This window comes from Diabrotica virgifera, chromosome 8 (assembly GCF_917563875.1).
Source record: "Diabrotica virgifera virgifera chromosome 8, PGI_DIABVI_V3a".
Taxonomy (NCBI): domain Eukaryota; kingdom Metazoa; phylum Arthropoda; class Insecta; order Coleoptera; family Chrysomelidae; genus Diabrotica; species Diabrotica virgifera.
This window is the reverse complement of record NC_065450.1, coordinates 176,646,261-176,665,078: the sequence shown is the minus strand read 5'-3', so window position 1 is coordinate 176,665,078 and position 18,818 is coordinate 176,646,261. Positions and strand designations below refer to the sequence as shown.

The 18,818-nt window shown below is 30.5% G+C and overlaps 1 protein-coding gene across 2 annotated transcripts in view; it reads right to left on the bottom strand.

The window, feature by feature from the left end:
* LOC126890522 (E3 SUMO-protein ligase PIAS2-like) overlaps positions 1-18,818 on the bottom strand; it is a 143,330-nt gene that overhangs the window by 98,137 nt on the left and 26,375 nt on the right. The window contains exons 2-3 of one of the 2 annotated variants that reach the window (XM_050659524.1): positions 16,790-17,029; positions 9,978-10,144 (exon numbers count right to left, since the gene is read on the bottom strand). In XM_050659524.1, coding sequence (XP_050515481.1) covers positions 9,978-10,144; positions 16,790-17,014 — 392 coding nt within the window. In that variant the 5' untranslated portion in view covers positions 17,015-17,029. The remainder of the gene's footprint in view (positions 1-9,977; positions 10,145-16,789; positions 17,030-18,818) is intronic. The other variant, XM_050659525.1, reaches the window with a different exon arrangement.

Sequence of the window (18,818 nt, the reverse complement as noted above, 5' to 3'; positions counted from 1 at the left end):
ATTGTCGGTACTCCATAAATCAGCGGATTAGTTTCACTAATCCGCTTAGACCCAGTGGGGTTTAAGCTCTTGTGAATAGCACCCAGAGCAATAGTAATTGTAACTGACACTTTTACTGACTCAAAAAATGTGATTTCGATAAACTTTAATTGCAATTTGCGCCGTAATTAATCATAATTAAGAGTTGGCGCAATGATAAGATTTGACCGTTAATTTAAAACGCATCTATTCGTATAAATTTTATTGAATTTGAGTGACATTATATTTTCCATAAGATGTGTGCGATGTCCTTTAAAACAAAAAAGGTCCTATACATAATTGTTATAAAATCAACGGTTCCAGAGTTACGGAGGGTAAAAAGTGGAGGTTTTCGATACTTTTTATATTCTTTGGGCAATTTATAGAAATTTTCTTTAACAGTGTAGAACAATTTTATGTAGAACATTTTTGTATAGACCATTGTTTACGCTAAGGCATAGTTTTAGAAATATTGAAAAACGTAAAAAACTACTAATTTACCGACTTCTCCCCCATCTCCCCCCCCCCCCACCAACCGGACGCTCAAAATGGTGTAACTTTTTATTGAACAATATGTGGACCATATAGAACAATTTGGTGTTGGAGGAAAACTTTTACTTTGGATGTCTGGGTTAGGCCTTTTTTGGACCAATTATACAATACTACCTCCGTAACTTTGGAACCGTTTATTTTAGAAGGATTATGCATAGGACCTTTTTTATTGCAAATTTAGTGTAGAACATTTTTGTATAGAAGGTTGTTCATGCTAAACCGCATAGTTTTATAAATATTGACGAAAAACCTAAAAAACTACGAATTTACCGATTTTTCCCCCCTCTCCCCCCAAACCCGACCATCAAAATGGTGCGACTTTTTTCTGAACATTATGTGGACCATATAGAACAATTTGGTGTTGGAGGATAACTTTCACTTTGGATGTCTGGGTTATGGCATTATTTGGATCAATTATAAATATCATACTATTAATCAAAAGTTATTCGTGTTCAAAAATTGCAATTTTTCGATTTTTTTAAAGTTTAATCGCGTTTATCTCGAAAACTATGCATTTCATCCATCTACGCCTATTATAAGTATTTCATTAATTCGTTATCGTAAAAAATACATTTTGGTCAGGGCCGGTTCTAGGGTTTTGAGCGCCCCGGGCAAAATAAAAGTTGGCGCCCTTTCATACAAGAATATACCTACAAATTTACGGCAAATACAGGGTGCGCCAAACCTCTGGTTTTCTTTGATTACGGCTAAACTATGAGATATACAAAAAAATGTTTATAACAAAACTAATGTGTATCAAAGAGGTCTATAATTTAAAATTATTTTCAATTATACAGGGTGAGTCAGAACGACGGTATGAACCAAAGTTGTATTTTTTTAAATGGAACACCCTGTATATTAAATCATTTTTGAATATATTATTTAAAAATATGAAAAATTTGTATAAGTTCTTATAGGCCTGAAGTTAATAATTTTCGAAATATTTACATTTTTATTGAGAAAAAATGGTAATATTTATAGGGTTGTGGATTATGTTTCCAAAGATATAAAAATTTAGGTGATAGGTCAAAGTTTTTAAAATATAGTGTTATTTTTAAATAATTTAATATTTCTTACTTTTAGCCATAAAATATACAGTGTGATCACTATTTGCAAATACAAAATTTTCTCATTTATTTTAAATGGGACACCCAGTATATTAGTGTTGCGTTTTGTAGTAAATATTACAACCTTTCTTTTGGTATAAGGTTGTATGTACCTAGCATGTTTCGTTTTGTAGATATTTTTAAAAAACTATAGATTTTACGTTTTTGCGGATTTTTTATTTAAAAAATTTTTTGCAAAAAAAATAATTATAATCTGGTTTTAGAAACATACACTAAAATATAAAATATGAAAATAAAAACGTAATTAAAGATTAAAATAAATAGTATGCTAGTACAATTCAATTGAATTTAATAACTTTAAATTATTTTACAAAAAATATTTTACCATATTAATGAATGCATAAATTAGTTACTAAATTAAATAAACAACCAAATTTTAAATCAACCGTAGTAACTCTTCTACCGCAGCAACTTTCCTGTACCAAATTAATTGTTAGTTGTATTGTATTTACGAGTAAGATCAGTTAATAACTTTTTAATTTACCTACATCTTGAGAACGTATAAAGTATGCTTTGAAACAAATGAACGTTATGGAAATATATTAAGAAGTAAATAGTATCTATGTACCTACTCGTGTCACAAAAGCTGGTAATAATTTCTAATGGTTTCGCCCAAAACAAATGTCATATCAAAAATTTTTCGGTTAAAAAATTAAAATTTAAAATATAAAAAATTGTTACAAAAATTTCAACTACAAAAGTATTACCAGCTTTTGTGACACCAGTAAATACTATTTATATTAATAAATAATTTGGCTGATACCAAAGTGATACTCAAGATGTATGTCAGTAAATTTAAAAGGTAAATTAAAAGTTTAACTAAATACAATTTAACTAACAACTAATTTGGTACAGGAAAGTTGCTGTAGTAGAAAAATTACTACGGTTGATTTAAAATTATTAACTAATTTATGCATTCATTAATATGGTAAAATATTTTTTGTAAAATAATTTAAAGTTAATAAATTCAATTGAATTGTACTAGCATACGATTTATTTTAATCTTTAATTACGTTTTTATTTTCATATTTTATATTTTAGTGTATGTTTCTAAAACCAGATTATAATTATTTTTTTTGCAAAAAATTTTTAAATAAAAAATCCGCAAAAACGTAAAATCTATAATTTTTTAAAAATATCTACAAAACGAAACATGCTAGGTACATACAACCTTATACCAAAAGAAAGGTTGTAATATTTACTACAAAATGCAAAACTAATATACAGGGTGTCCCATTTAAAAAAAATGAGAAAATTTTGTATTTGCAAATAGTGATCACACTCTATATTTTATGGCTAAAAGTAAAAAATATTAAATTATTTAAAAATAACACTATATTTTAAAAATTTTGACCTATCACTTAAATTTTTATTTCCTTGGAAACATAATCCACAACCCTATAAATATTACCATTTTTTTCAATAAAAATGTAAATATTTCGAAAATTATTAACTTTAGGCCTAAAAGACCTTATACAAATTTTTCATATTTTTAAATAATATATTCAAAAATGATTTAATATACAGGGTGTTCCATTTAAAATAATAAAACTTTAGTTCATACCGTCGTTCTGACTCACCCTGTATAATCAAAAATAATTTTAGAATATAGACCTCTTTGATACACATTAGTTTTGTTATAAACATTTTTTTGTATATCTCATAGTTTAGCCGTAATCAAAGAAAACCAGAGGTTTGGCGCACCCTGTATAAAAAAATAGAAAAAAAGGCAAGACAATCAAAATTTCACTATAAAGAACTATGTGAAAATATATTTATTTAAAAAATAGTACAATAGTTATTATTTATAACTGATCCAACATACTACATAGCATAAGGAAGTTCAAACGACGAAGGAGCTAGATAAAAGATAAATGCACATTGTCAACAAGCAGAAAAAAATGTTGTACAATACCAAAAAAGATGTTGATTGTGCGCAAGATATAACTGCATCCTGCATCCCCAATGACTAAATTGAGGGAGTGGCATCCATATGGCATAAAAAAAGCAGGACGATAGTCTTTGCAAACACGAGCTGTACACCTCTATTTTATCCATTCATGTTAGAGCCACTGTCATATCCTTGGCCTTACAATCATCTAAATCTAAATTCAATTAAAATCATTCAGTAATTTTTTATTTATCTCATATAATGAGTAGGACTATGATTCGATACTCTGAACCAAACTATGCAACGCAATGGAAGATATCGAAATTTCACGAATATTAATAAGAGCAGTCTACAAGAATAAAAAAGTAGCTATCAAAATGAAATGGATAATAGAATACAGTGAAAACTGCTTAAATCTTTAGTAATATGCAGGGTATTTCTAAATAAGTGCGACAAAGTTTAAGGGCTACATGAAAAAATAATGACAGTTTCCATAAACGTATGTCCTCAAATGCTTCGTTTCCGAGATACAGGCTATTGAAATCTTTCTTACAAACTGACGATTTATTTAGTGCTCTAAAACCGGTTGAGATATGCAAATTAAATTTGGTGAGTTTTAAGACATAATTATTGCGCATTTTTTGACATAAAATTAAGAATTTTATATCTACGGTTTGGCGCGAATACGGGTATTGGTCTGAAATTTTTAAAGAAAAAAAAAAGTACATATCATTTTGGAATTCTTCGTTCAATTTGTGATATCTACAAATATTATTGATCTTTCCTTTTTTCATGCAATGCGCCGTTTTTATGCAAAAAAATATCTTAACCTTACAAAGTATTCGAAATAAGTTTCTATAATATATTCATATGAAAAAGAACTTGTCATTTCTAATTCGTTCATACCCAGTTTATTGGCAGAAAAAATTGTCAGAAGAAGAAATAAATCACTTTTAAATGAAAGAATAGGTAAATTTATTTACTAATACGGATGATAATAATAATTTTAAAAAATCAGTTCAAATGTTCAAACTTCTGTTTACCTTCTGACAATGTCCAATTTAATATTATGTTTCCTACCATAAATTTTATATATTTTTTTACGTCGATACATACTTACCGAAATTTATATAACGTAAAAAAATACCTAATTGATACCACAATTCCACAAATTCTCAATATCTAACAAATCTTTGTTTTATTTCACTTTAATTATTACACACCCACGGGCACACGCCAGTCTTGTTAACGGAAGTTTACAGAACAGAAAGACAAAATTATTTTTCTACGACCGTTTAATAACATGCTCATTATTCGCTATTTTTTCATAGATAATAGCACCCATTACTGTACCCGTGAGTAATAATTCATTACTCACGGGCTGAAGTTATTCACGGGTCATTACTCACGGGCTGAAGTTAGATTCAAGTGTCGCATGCCACTTTTAATATTAATCGTATATAAACTGCAAATAAAATTACTTAAACTTGTTTATTTAATACAATAATTATTGTAATTTATACCAATAATTAACTTCGAAAAATTTTTAAAGGAATTTTAACTGTAACAATGTCAGTATATTTTTTACGTTTATATCTTGTTTACTAAAAATTTTGACGTTTATCATTTAATTTAGTGACAGTGACATTAACGCATTTTGTTTATGTTAATTGGAATTTATAACTAATATTGTGTTTGTTTTTCAAGTTATATTGTGTTAAATATGGTATAACATATTATGTATAGTTATATAGTATTATATTATACAGTTTAATGTAAATATACATTATAACTATATATATTAAAATACGTCCACCGACAACAGCAATTTCCTATTTATTAGATTCACTGACAGTAGGTAGGTACAAATTTAAGCTTTTAATTTTTCGGAAATGAGTAGAACTTATATTGAATATTTCTAGTTGTATTTTTACAATAAATAAGAATTTAGTAATAGTAGGCAACCAATTATTCAGCCACGTACTGGGGGTCAATAGCATTTAGGTATTTTTTAAATTATTATAATTTAAATCTCGAGTAGTTGATAACTAACTTTTTTACTAATTAAAATGAAAAAAGGTCGTAGAAAAAGTATAGTATTCTACTCGCATGTAATGGCTATTACTCACTCTGATGAATTACGACACTCGCCTACGGCTCGTGTCGCAAACTTCATCATCGTGAGTAATAGCCATCAATGCTCGTTGAATAATATACTATTAACCTTAACCATTGAGGCGTATGTAACATCTCTGACATAATATACGAGCGCCAGTGACTATTCATAAATTTGATCTTTGTCAATTTTTTTAAGTATGTATGTATTACATTGTTACCATAAGTGATAGGTACGTGACAAAAATGTCCTTTTAAAAACTGAACAAACTTTTTAGATCGTAAAAAACATTTTTAGTCTGCATTAATATTGTATGGGCGATAAAAATTCTTAGGTTGCATTACATTGATTCGAAAATTTTTGTTTTTTGTCTGTGATTCATTTTTTGAGTTATTGATTCTGATTATAGCTAGCAATAGTTTTCTTATTATTAAAATTATTATTCAATCATGTCTTAGGAATAATGCTCAAAGTTATAAAAAAATAATGTAAAAAATAATTTATTTTTATATCTGCATCCCTCAAAATTTGGCGACCCTCAAAATTCGGCGCCCCGGGCGGTCGCCCGGTTCGCCCGCCCCTTTATCCGGCATTGATTTTGGTAATTAATACAATACCTTTTTTTGCATCTACTAAAATTTAAAATCTTATTCTGTAAATTTACATTATCATTTCTAAACACGTAAGTAATTGAGAGGTTTCTAAGAACACATCACTCGTCAAGAACTAAAAACTTCGGAAAATTTAAAAAAACTTTTTTTTTATTCATATTACATGTGCCACACTTAGGGTTTTATAGATATATTGTAGCTTGGAGATTTTATGACATCGTACTTTCAAAACAAAAGTTACAGTATTTATGATAGAATATCCATACGAACTAATTAGAAGCACCATTGGAGAAATTCACTGCCAAACAAGTTTTCAACAAAATTCAAACAGCTCTGAATCCGAAAAAGTACCCAGGGTTCGATTACGTGGTTACGTGCTACAACAACTATTAGGCGGTAAGGAATAAACAAAAGATTTACTTACCGTTTCAAAAAATTGAATCCTCTCCTACTCTTCTTTTGAAAAGGCATATTGTCCTAACACTAAAATTATGCCAATACTAATTACCACCAATACGTTATGCAAGGAACACTATTGTTTATAAATACTAAAATAATTAACTAAAAACGCCACTTAACTATAAAAAATAAGATTCACACACAATAATTCTTCAGCTTCTGCCAACAGAACAAATAATAAGACTATTACTCCAGAGCCCAGGCAGGGTAAAAAAAAGATACTAAAGTAAAAATTTGCAAGTCCAGTTCCTTAGATAAGGCACATGCCGGTATTTTTACAACCGGGTTACTCATCGTAAGTCAATCAGTTTAACACTTGAAAATTTATACTTGGGCATTAGTACAGTTAAAATTGTTAGACGATTATATTTAGATGAAATACACTGGGGTGCAAAATTAACCGGACACCTTAAAAATGGGTCATTTTTGATGTCTCAAATTTCCTGAACCTGTTGTCCGATTTAAGTGATTTTTTAATATATTATAGCCTTATTCTTTAGCAATATCGCGGTAATAGTATTGTTGCTAAACAGTTAAATTTTCAATGTATACCGGGTGTTCCAATCAAACTGTGTTTTTTGCTCAAAGTTAGCATCACCCTGTGGAATATTATAGCATTAATAAAATACTGAAATTAAAATCCAACTATAGCCTCATGTTTTCTCAACATTTTGTTTTTTGATTCATTCGCTTATGTTGGATAATAAAAAAGTTAAGTACTTTAACAACTAGCCATGTTTTTCATCAATACAGGGTGTTTTTAAATAAGTATGGCAAACTTTAAGGGGTAATTCTGCATGAAAAAATAATGACCGTTTGCTTTATATAAACATATGTCCGCGAAGCGAATGCTTTGTTTCCGAGATACGGGATGTTGAATTTTTTCTTACAAACTGATGATTTATTTATTGCTCTAAAACCTTAAAATTTTACATAATACATATATTATGTAAAATAAATTAATATTAAAACTGAGTTTACCTTCTTACAAAAGTTTGTTTTCTTACAAAAGTCTAGATTAAAAATGATTAAAAATCTTTAAAAACCCAAAAAAATATTTTTTTGGGGCTTGGGACAAGGGTTAGGGTTAACATTTTGGGCTGAAATTTGAAATTGAGGGTATATAGGCTACCCATCACCAGAAAAAGCCGGGGAGATCAACATTTTTAAACTTTGGTTTTTTCGAAACACCCTAATAGTCCTGTCGCCAGTGGGGGTACAACGGCCTCCTTAATTCAGATGGACTTACCCAAGTTTTTTTATGTATTTTGACCCGTAGAACACGAATTTCTTTGGTAACAGTCGATCCGGATGTCGATAAGGTACAAAGAACTTGAGGAATCACATAACAGCGATTTTTCGCAAAACAAAACATTTTTTTGTATTTTTTGGGTCATTCTAAGCAAAAAATGTTTTTTCCACCTACCTCTACCGAAAGTATACTTTTCCGGACCTGATTGTAGGGAGCAAAGTTGTACTTTTCCTCCCTAGGGAGGAAAAATAAAAGTGACGTCATGGTATTTCATTCATGAAAATATAACTTACTGATATTGTACAATATCTATTTTCTATTACGTAAGTATCTATACATTTTAACGTTTATTTATAAAACACCCTGTATTTTGCAGGATGGTAAAAAACAGTAAATTGTTCTTTTGATTTAACAATGTTTACATTAATAATTTGACTTATATTTGACAGTTGACAGATATATTGTACCTACTTGTTAGTTTTAGTTTTAATAAATTTTGTTGGTTAGTTACATAAATTAATTAAGTAAAAATGAAAAATTGGAAGGTGGAAAACCCATAATATGTATAATATATGAGTAAAGTGCCTTTTCCTCCCTTGAATGATTACTGCCCTCCGCTACGCGTCGGGCAGTAAACTTCATTCTCGGGAGGAAAAGTAGCACTTTCCTCCCTTGTTATACAAATAGCTATAACAAGTTTTTTCGTAGGATGCATAGTTTTCGACATAAACGCAGTTGAAGTTTCAAAAAATCGAAAAATTGCAATTTTTGAACCCGAATAACTTTTGATTGAAAAATAAAATAGCAATTCTGCTTACCGCATTTGAAAGTCAAATTCTATCGGTTTTGATTACTTTCACTGCTAAAAATTAATTATTTTATTGTTAAACAAAGCTATAAACACATAGTGATTGAATGATGTTTTCAATGCATTTCTCATTTCAAATCGAACGAGTAGGCGCGCATACAGACAATTTCTACGTAGATTACGTACATTAAAACGCATGCATTGGGCACGGGAAACACTATGTGTTTATGGCTTTGTTTAACAAATAAAAACTTAATTTTTAGCAATGCAAATAATCAAAACGGATAGAATTTGACTTGAGTTTTCAAATGCAGTAAGCAGAATTGCTATTTTATTTTTTAATCAAAAGTTATTCGGGTTCAAAAAATGCACTCTTTCGATTTTTTGAAAGTTTAACCGCGTTTATCTCGAAAACTATGCATCCTACGGAAAAACTTGTAAAACCATTTTTTGGTGAGAATCTCCCAAAGAATACAAAAAAATGTTTTGTTTTGCGAAAAATCGCTGTTATGTAATTCCTCACGTTCTTTGTTTATAACAATCTTATCGACATCCGGATCAACTGTTACCCAAAAAATTCGTGTTCTACGGGTCAAAATACATAAAAAAACTTGGGTAAGTCCATCTGAATTAAGGAGGCCGTTGTACCCCTCCTGGCGACAGGACTATAAGGAGTATTGGTTATTTTTTTATTTTGGTATAAGGGTTACTGTTGCCCTAAGGGTGTTATTATGATCAGTGCCCTTGATTTTCTCCTTCATGCCATTTGAAATGTTGTTAGTTTTCACGATTAGGAATCTGCAAAAAACGGTATAATGGCAGGTCATAAAAATGAAAAATGTTACCTCGGGAAAATTGTGGAAAATAAGGAAAATTCTATTTTCAGGACAACCCTTGTTCAACTCTAAATTTCCTTTTTTTTTCTTATCTCATATGATATTTTCAGTACATAAAAAGACATAAAGGATTAAATCATGATTGAACTTCGTATTGAAATCAGATGGTCTATAAAAAATGAAGGTTGAAGGTTGATATGGAAATTAAGTTGATTTTTCTACTCTAAACTATGCTCATTTGTGTTGGCAGATGTGTCAAAAATCTGAATTACTTATAAATTATTATGGATCTTACATATTTACTTACTGGATTTTTTTATACAATTCCGTTATCTTTACAAGTATTGGGGGGGATCTAATTTTAAGAAGATCTAAAGCTCTTTTTTGCAATTCTGTCTTTCTTCCTGCTTTGCTTCTACCAGCAAAGCCCAGTAACTGATGGAATTCTGACACACGGAAGGCTGCTAGCATAGTCTAAAAATAATTACACTTTTATAAAAAAGAAGTTTTTATAATAATTACCACGTTTTTATTATTTTATAGGAAACTATATAAAATTATAACTAGTTTTAAACCGGGAGATATTAACATAAGTTCAACCACGATTTTCTAAGTCCTGCCCTTTGCAATACTGGAAGGTTAGAGAAGGTACTTATAATTTGTGGAAAAATCCACGGGTTTCCTGTGACATTTTCCTGTGAAAATTAGATTTTCCATGAAAAAAAAAAAAATTGGGAGTTGCGATTAATTTTTAAGTCCTGCCATATCCATAGAATAACAGGATACTATCTATTTTATGAAGAACATTTTTTGGGCAGGACGGTTGCAAAAGGACTAAGGGAGTATACAGATATACAAACATGTAATGAAAATAATGAAATTTTCATAATTTTCTAAGTCTGCCAACTTAATAAATTAATCATATTTATTTCAAAATGACCAAAAAAAATGTTGGCATGACGTCACCTAATGTTTAACTGCACTTGTTTCTTGGAAAATTCTGTATAAAATTTTCACTCTGGTTCCGTGATTTTCTAAGTCATAAAATAAATTATGTTATAAAATAAATAATTTCAGTAGACATTATTCAAAATTGCAGGATGTTTAGTTACACCTTTTTTACTATATATAGTTAAAAAATTTGTAAGAAAATTCGTGGAAAATTACACGATTTTCTAAGTCATGCCATTTCGCACATATCTCAAGAAGGTTAATATAAATATATTTTCAAAGAGGCAGGATGGTTGTATAGTTATTTCGTATAAAAAAATTAAATTGTGTGCCTGTAAAATTATTTCAGGGTGTTATACAAACATATTCATATCACCACAATTTTCTGAGTCATACCATGTCGAGTATGCTTAAAAAACACTAATCTAAAACCGTTTACAACTTGGCAGGATAACCGCAAAGATGAATAATACAAAAAATTAATTTGTATATCATTAAAACAATCGTATCCTATTAAATATTATTTTCCTGAATAATGTCTCGGAATTTTTACACACTTTTCAAATCTAATAGCAAACTGTAACATCTTTATTTTAAGGGCACCCAAAGTCCAAAAATTGAATTTTTTAAGTTTTTTGGGTTACGATTGAAAATTATTCTCTGCAATCTTCTCTTTCCAACGGTATATAACACATTATAGTATAAAATTTCCATGGTTACAAAACTATTTGTTTTCTGAACGTCTGCACTCAACTTACCGTGTACCGGTAGCTTTGTAGCCTATTAGAGTGTTTTACGTCTTTGCGATTTCCCGAATACTAGGTTTTTAACTTTTGATGTCAGATATCTCTGGTTCCTTAGATGATCGAAGGTCCAAATTTTTACAGTAGTTGTAGATAGATAATATCTAGTCCCGCGTAAAGTTTTATTGAAAAATTTACAAAAACAAGTAAAATAAAAAATAAAATCTTAACTTTTTGGGTTTTTTTTGTAAGACTATTTTAAAAAATTTTAAAATAAATGTTTCTTTCACTCTTTTACAAAAATCTACGCGGGACTAAAGAATACATGTAGTTTCAAAATAAAACAAAAATTAGTTCACTAAATGCTTTGGTTACAGAGCTATGTGACATAATGTTAACATTGTCGTTAAATGGGACTTTGGGTGCCCTTAAGTGATTAGATCATATTTTTATCTAAGTAAACGCAATAAAAGTAAATAAACATTTTTACAATTTATTGGTTATAGTAGGGAATTTACCTACCCATTATATTATACAGGGTGTCCCGAAGCTCTCATAACAAACGAAAACCGGAGATTCCTCAGATAATTTTAAGAAAATTTAACTCAATTCACCTAGTTCAAAAATGCTTCCGTGGAAAGCTAGAGCTCTTTAAAGATGGCGTCTTGTAATTCATCATCGTCATAATTCAACCCGGATCTATCCAATGCTGGATATAGGTCTCCCTCAGTCTTCTCAATGCATTTCTGTCCTGTGCTGTCTGCATCAAGTTTCTGTCGATCCGTTTGATGTCATCAGACCATCTGGTTGGCGGACGACCTCTACTTCGATATGCTTCGTCTAGAAGAAGCATATCGAAGTCTTGTAATTAGTTTCTTTAAAATAGCTGCAGAACGCTTTTATTTGGAAAAACGAAAACTGGTACACTTATTTATCTTCCAGAGGTCAATTGTCAAATGTCAATTTTTAGTACCGGTCATAGGGGTCTGTTTTGGGTGCGGAAACGGATATTTTATCGAATAACTTTTCTGTCTAACTTTTAAGCATTTCTGACACTGGATTATTAAATTCTGGGATAGTTTTGTACTAAAAGTTGCTTTTGCTTTAACTCAGAAAAATACGCAGTGTTCTAGAAAAATCGATTTGAAAAATTTTTCGTTTTTTGGTTTTTTGAGTTTAAAAGAATTTAGACAAATTCTATTTAGGAAAACGAAAACTGCTACGTTTATTTCTCTTCCAGAGATGAATCGATTTTATCAATTGTGAATTTCTAGTACTGGTCATAGGCATCCGTCTTAAAATTTTTTTCAAATTCAACAAACGAAAAATTTTAAAACGGATTTTTCCAGAAAACCGTGCATCCTACTGACTTAAAGCAGGAGTACCTTTTAGTACTAGAATACATCAAAATTTAATAATCTAGTGTCAAAAATACCTGAAAGGGAAAGACAAAAAAGATTCCTATGACCGGTACTAGAGATTCGCAATTGATGGAATCGATTTATCTCTGGAAGAAAAAAACACGGACCAGTTTTTGTCTTTCGAATTGGAAGCGTTCTGGAGATATAAAAAACTAATTACAACGCGCCATCTGTAAAGAGCTTTAGCTCCCTTAGGCATGCACATCAAAGAAACATGAAACGTAAATCACGTTTCATGGAAATAAAACACTGCTAAACAAATAGAAGTCGGCGTCGGGCCATTTATGCGACTCTCCAAAAATAAAAATGTTTTATGAGCATGAATCACACTCGTTTCATTGGTAGGCGGACTTTAAGATTTGTTTAGCCGTGTTTTATTTTCATGAAACGTGTTTTACGTTTCATGTTTAATGTTTTACGTTTCATGTTTCGTTGGTGTGCCTTAGGGAAGCCGCACACCAAAGAAAGATGAAACGTAAAAGATGAAACATGAAACGTAAAACACGTTTCATGAAAATAAAACCTTGCTAAATAAATAGTAGAAGTCAGCTTTAATAACTTTTTGCATTGTGTTCAGGATAACATCAGGAAAAGGTGTACAATATAAAAATGGGTGGAAATTGCATTTTAGTGCATAACATGCATCCAAAAGTGCATAAACCTGTCAAAATCAGTGTATTAAGGGCAAAATTTTGTTATTTGGGAGGTTTATGGAGTTACGAATACGCAAGCAGAACTGACCTCCGAATCACCTAGTGCCCAGAGTTGCTTCTAAGGCACGTCATCTGGAGTTTCGTGGGATATCGGCAATAAATTAAAGAAAACAGATTATTCGAGGGTTTTTGGGATGGCCGAACACGAATATGACATTACAACCGACCGTCGGAGCACCCGGTGCTCAGGGTGACTGATCTCGAATTTAGAGAGTTTTTGGAGGTCGATTCTGATGGCGTATTCATGTTCAGCAACCACAAAACTCCTCGAGTAATCTACTTGCATCACTTTAGTGTCTGAAAACCTCGAAATTTAAGAATATGGCGTGTATAATAGTCACCCCGAGCACTAGGTAAAGATCTGTTCTAATGTGACATTCTTGTTCAGAAACCCCAAAAACCACCTGAGTAATCTGTCTGTATCAATTTACTACCGAAATTAATATATAAATATGGTATAGAAAATGCTTAACAAATAAAAAGGTACCATCAAATATCATTTTATTATAATACTAAAATACAGGGTGTCCCATTTAAGAAAACTCAGAAAATACTCATTCCGAGTTTCAATCAACCCCGTATACTAAAATTAAACCTTTTGGTATACTATTCATAACTGACAATAGTAGACTATATTAAAAACCGTTTAAACATAAATTAATAGAAGTTTGGATATCAAATCACTAACAATATGTATAGGGTGTGAATGTTCCTACAAAATTAACAAAAAAAACGTAATTATATTTTAAACTACCTCGCATAATATTTCAAAACACTATATTTTATTAAAGAGAACATCGAGTAGAATCCAAAAATGTAAAAATATACAGGGTATTCCATTTAAAAAAACATAAATTTGTGTCACCCTGTGAAAACGGGTAGCCCTGTATATTAGAAAATACTGTTAAATCATAGTCCTATCTGTGGCCCATGTTTTACCTAAATAACTTTTTTCGTATATCTTACGACAAACGAGTAATTGGACTTTGTCACACTAATGCCACTGTCACTGTATAAAAAATAACCATAAAACCATCCTACCTCTTTGTAAATAGACTTATATTAAGATTCTTGAAACATGTGCAAAATGGCATGACTCAGAAAATTGTTAACTTTTTCACGAATTTTCTTACAAATCTAGGACTCCTGCCGTCTTACAAGAACCGTTTAACCTTCCTGCCGAGTACCGAAAAGGTATTGATTGTATTTGAGTATTATAACTTTTTAAAGGCAGGACTAAGAAAATCACGGAATCAGGGTGAAAATTTTCCGCAGAATTTTCCAAGGGACAAGTATACTTAAACATTAGGAGACGTCATGCCAATATTTTTTTTGATCATTTTGAAATAAATATGTTTAGTTTATTTAGTTGGCAGGACCTAGAAAATCATGAAAATTTCATTATTTTCCTTACATGTTTGTATACATATATAGGGTGAGGCAGATAACTGGCCTATTAGAATTATCTCGAGAACTAAAGGCAACAGAATCATGAAAATTGGAATAAAGGGGTTTTGAAGGATGATCTATTAAATCAAAATATTTTCATCTCTTTGCAACTTCCGGTTATACCGGAAGTTGCTTATAACTTCATTTTTTTTAATGGGACACCCTGTATATTTTTACATTTTTGGATTCTTTTCGATGTCTTCTTTCTTAAAATATGAGGTTTTGTAATATTATACAGGGTATTTTAAAAGATAATTACGTTTTTTTATTAATTTCGTAGCAACATTCACACCCTGTAGAATTGTAGTAGTTTGACATCTAAAACTATACTTGCGTTCAAATGATTTTTAATATACTCTACTATTGTTAAGAATCATTAGTATCAGTACTGGCGCTAGGGTATAAGGCGCCCGCCTGCAAAAGAAGCATAGGCGCTCTTCGGTTTCTTTTAAATTAGTATTTTGTGTAGTACCGGCAGAAAAAAAACTCATTTTGGCGCCCTCCAAACAGGGGCGCCCGCCTGCAGTGCATCCCTTGCAGGCCCGTTATCGCCGGCCCTGATTAGTATAGCTAAATTTTTAATTTTATTATACAGGGTTGGTCGAAACTCGGAATGAGTATTTTCTGAGTTTTCTTAAATAGAACACTCTGTATTTTTGTATTGTAGTGAAATGATATTTTATAGTACTTTTTTATTTCTTAAGCATTCCCTATACCTAACTGCTTTAATTTGTTAGTTATTGGTGAATCAAGCTAAACATTAATTGCAACAAAAAATACGTAAAATTTTATTAGGTTGGCCGTGAAAATACTCAATCCCAAATAATTTTTCAGAAATAAATACATATTAATCCAGACTGGTCCTTAAAATTACCAATAATGGTTTAGCTATCAAAATACCTACGTAGTTAAGATTGTTGGTTCGATTAACAATTAAGCACAAATTAAAGCAGTTAGGTATAGGGAATGCTTAAGAAATAAAAAAGTACCATAAATATCATTTCATTACAATACTAAAATACAGGGTGTTCCATTTAAGAAAACTCAGAAAATACTCATTCCGAGTTTCGACCAACCCTGTATACTAAAATTAAAAATTTAGCTATCCTAATGATTCTTAACAATAGTAGAGTATATTAAAAATCATTTGAACGTAAGTAGAGTTTTAGATGTCAAACTACTACAATTCTACAGGGTGTTAACTTTGCTACGAAATTAATAAAAAATCGTAATTATCTTTTAAAATACCCTGTATAATGTTACAAAACCTGATATTTTAAGAAAGAAGACATCAAAGAGAATCCAAAAATGTAAAAATATACAGGGTGTCCCATTTAAAAAAACGAAGTTATAAGCAACTTCCGGTATAACCGGAAGTTGCAAAGAGATGAAAATATTTTCATTTAATAGATCATCCTTCAAAACCCCTTTATTCCAATTTTCATGATTCTGTTGCCTTTAGTTCTCGAGATATTTCTAATAGGCCCTTTATTTGCCTCACCCTGTATACTCCGTTACCCCGTTTGCAACCCTCCTGCCCAAAAAATTTTCTTCATAAAATCGATAGTATCCTGTCTATCTACGGATATGGCAGGACTTAGAAATTCATCGCAAAACCCTATTTTTATTTTTTGGGAAAATCTAATTTTTACAGGAAAATGTCACAGGAAATTTGTGGATGTTTCCACAGATTGTAAGTACATCGTCTACCCTTCCAGTATTGCAAAAGGCAGGACTTAGAAAATCGTGGCTGACCTTCTGTATAATATCTCCCGGTCTATTTGTTGTTTGAATTCCTATGACATGAAAGAATTTTGTAATCGATTTTAAACTCATACGAACCTCATTTGCTACCATTGTAGTAAATGGTTCTCTATCAGTCGCGAGCCGCGAACTGGTATTCTCAAGTGTCTTATTCAATTGTTTTTTCTGTTTACGAAGTCGGTCTTTTTCACGTCTTATGGCCCTAGCCTCATCTGTTTCTTGTTCCCGCTTTTCTTGACGCTTCCTTGCTTCCTTTTCCAATCGTCGTTTTCGTTGTAATGCCGTCTCTTTTTGACGTACCATTTTGACGTACACTTACTGAAATTAAGGGAGAAATGTAATCAGTTATTTATAACTAATTAAATCAGGAGAAGAACCAAGGTGACTGACGTCATTGAAAGGATAGCCAGACTAAAATGGAGATGGACAGGACACATAGCCATAATGACATATGGGCGATGGACAAAGAGGTTATTAGAATAGACACCAAGGGAAGACAAGACAAGCGTCGGTCGACCATCTACAAGATAGACCGACGATTTAAGAAGGCTAAATAAAAACTAGATGAGGGCAGCGCAAGATAGAAATAGTCCAGGGTAATAAGGATTTTCTCGGGACACTCAAAGATCCAGGAACCTGACTACTTTTTTAGTTATTGTAGACCTAAGGAAGAAAACGTACCTGTTTCCTGCCTAGAGTTCGCGTCCGTTTTTTAATTATTAACAATTTAGTGCAAAAATCGCAATGTTTTCGATTTTTTGCACTCCATTCAAAAGCTAAATAGTTGACATAAAATTACAAAATTCAGTTTTTTAGAACATTGACAAACATTCAAAATTCCGATTTTTGAAAGTTAAAAAGTTAATTTGTTGCTCCGCAAACTGCAAAATAAGTGAAAATCGTTATTTGTTAATAATTTTTACTAAAACTGCCTTAGAACTTTAGTGTTTCACCCGAAGTTGGGTACTGGCGTACTTAACAAACCTTCAAAATTTGAGACCGATCCATTAATTAGTTTAAGAGTTATTCTATTTGTTTATCCCAGAGACCTTTATTTTGCAATAAGATAAGACAGAAAATAATGAAGATAGGGCAATTCTGAGTATGCCAAATGAAAGTAGAAAAGTGATAGTATCAAAATGTATTAAAAAAAAAAAGATAAAAACATAATTAATCTAGTCAAAAATCCTAATGCCAAATTTTTGAAATTTTGTACTTCATAAACATTTAGAATAACTTTAAAAATGTTATCCGTAGAAACAATATTTTTATATATTCGAAAAGATAGTATCTTAACACGAATTTTCAAATAAAAAAATTAGCCTGAGTTCATTTGGGACAAAGTTAGCCATATGTTTTTTTTAATTCACAGCTAATTTGTTTATAATAATTAAAGAAGTTCATTAATGCTATTTTAAAGAATGGGATTTGCATATTGTCTTAAAAAATTTGCACAAACATTGTACCTTCACAGCACCCTCTACGATTTTTCAAACATGTAGCTCAGACGATTACTAGGGGGAACCTACAAATCCACTGAGTTAAAATACCGAAAAAGCAATTTCAAACGAATATAATTTTCTGTATCTCCGGATCAACTCAATGGATTTTGATCTTTTTTTTAATTCGTATGTAATTTCTACGTACATTACAAATATGCAATTTGTTTAAAAATGTATTAATTAATAAACAGTCTAATTTGATTAAACAATTCTTGAAAGAATATTTTGTTTACAAAAATCTATTTTTTTAATCATAGTATCATTAATGATCATAGAAAAAATTAAAGTACACTTTAATAAATAATGATTTTTATTAGATAATTATTTATTGAAGATAATTTATTTATTAAAGTATACCTTAACTTTTTCTATGATTAATAACGATAGTATGATTAAAATCATGGATTTTTGGGAAAAAAATATTTTTTCAAAATTTGTTTAAACAAATTAGACTGTTTATTAATTAATAAATGTCTAGACAAATTGCATATTTGTAATGTACAGAAAAATTACATACAAATTAAAAAAAGAACGATCAAAATATATTTAGTAGATCCCGAGATATAGAAAATGATAGTAGTTTTAAGTTGCCTTTTTAAGTTTTT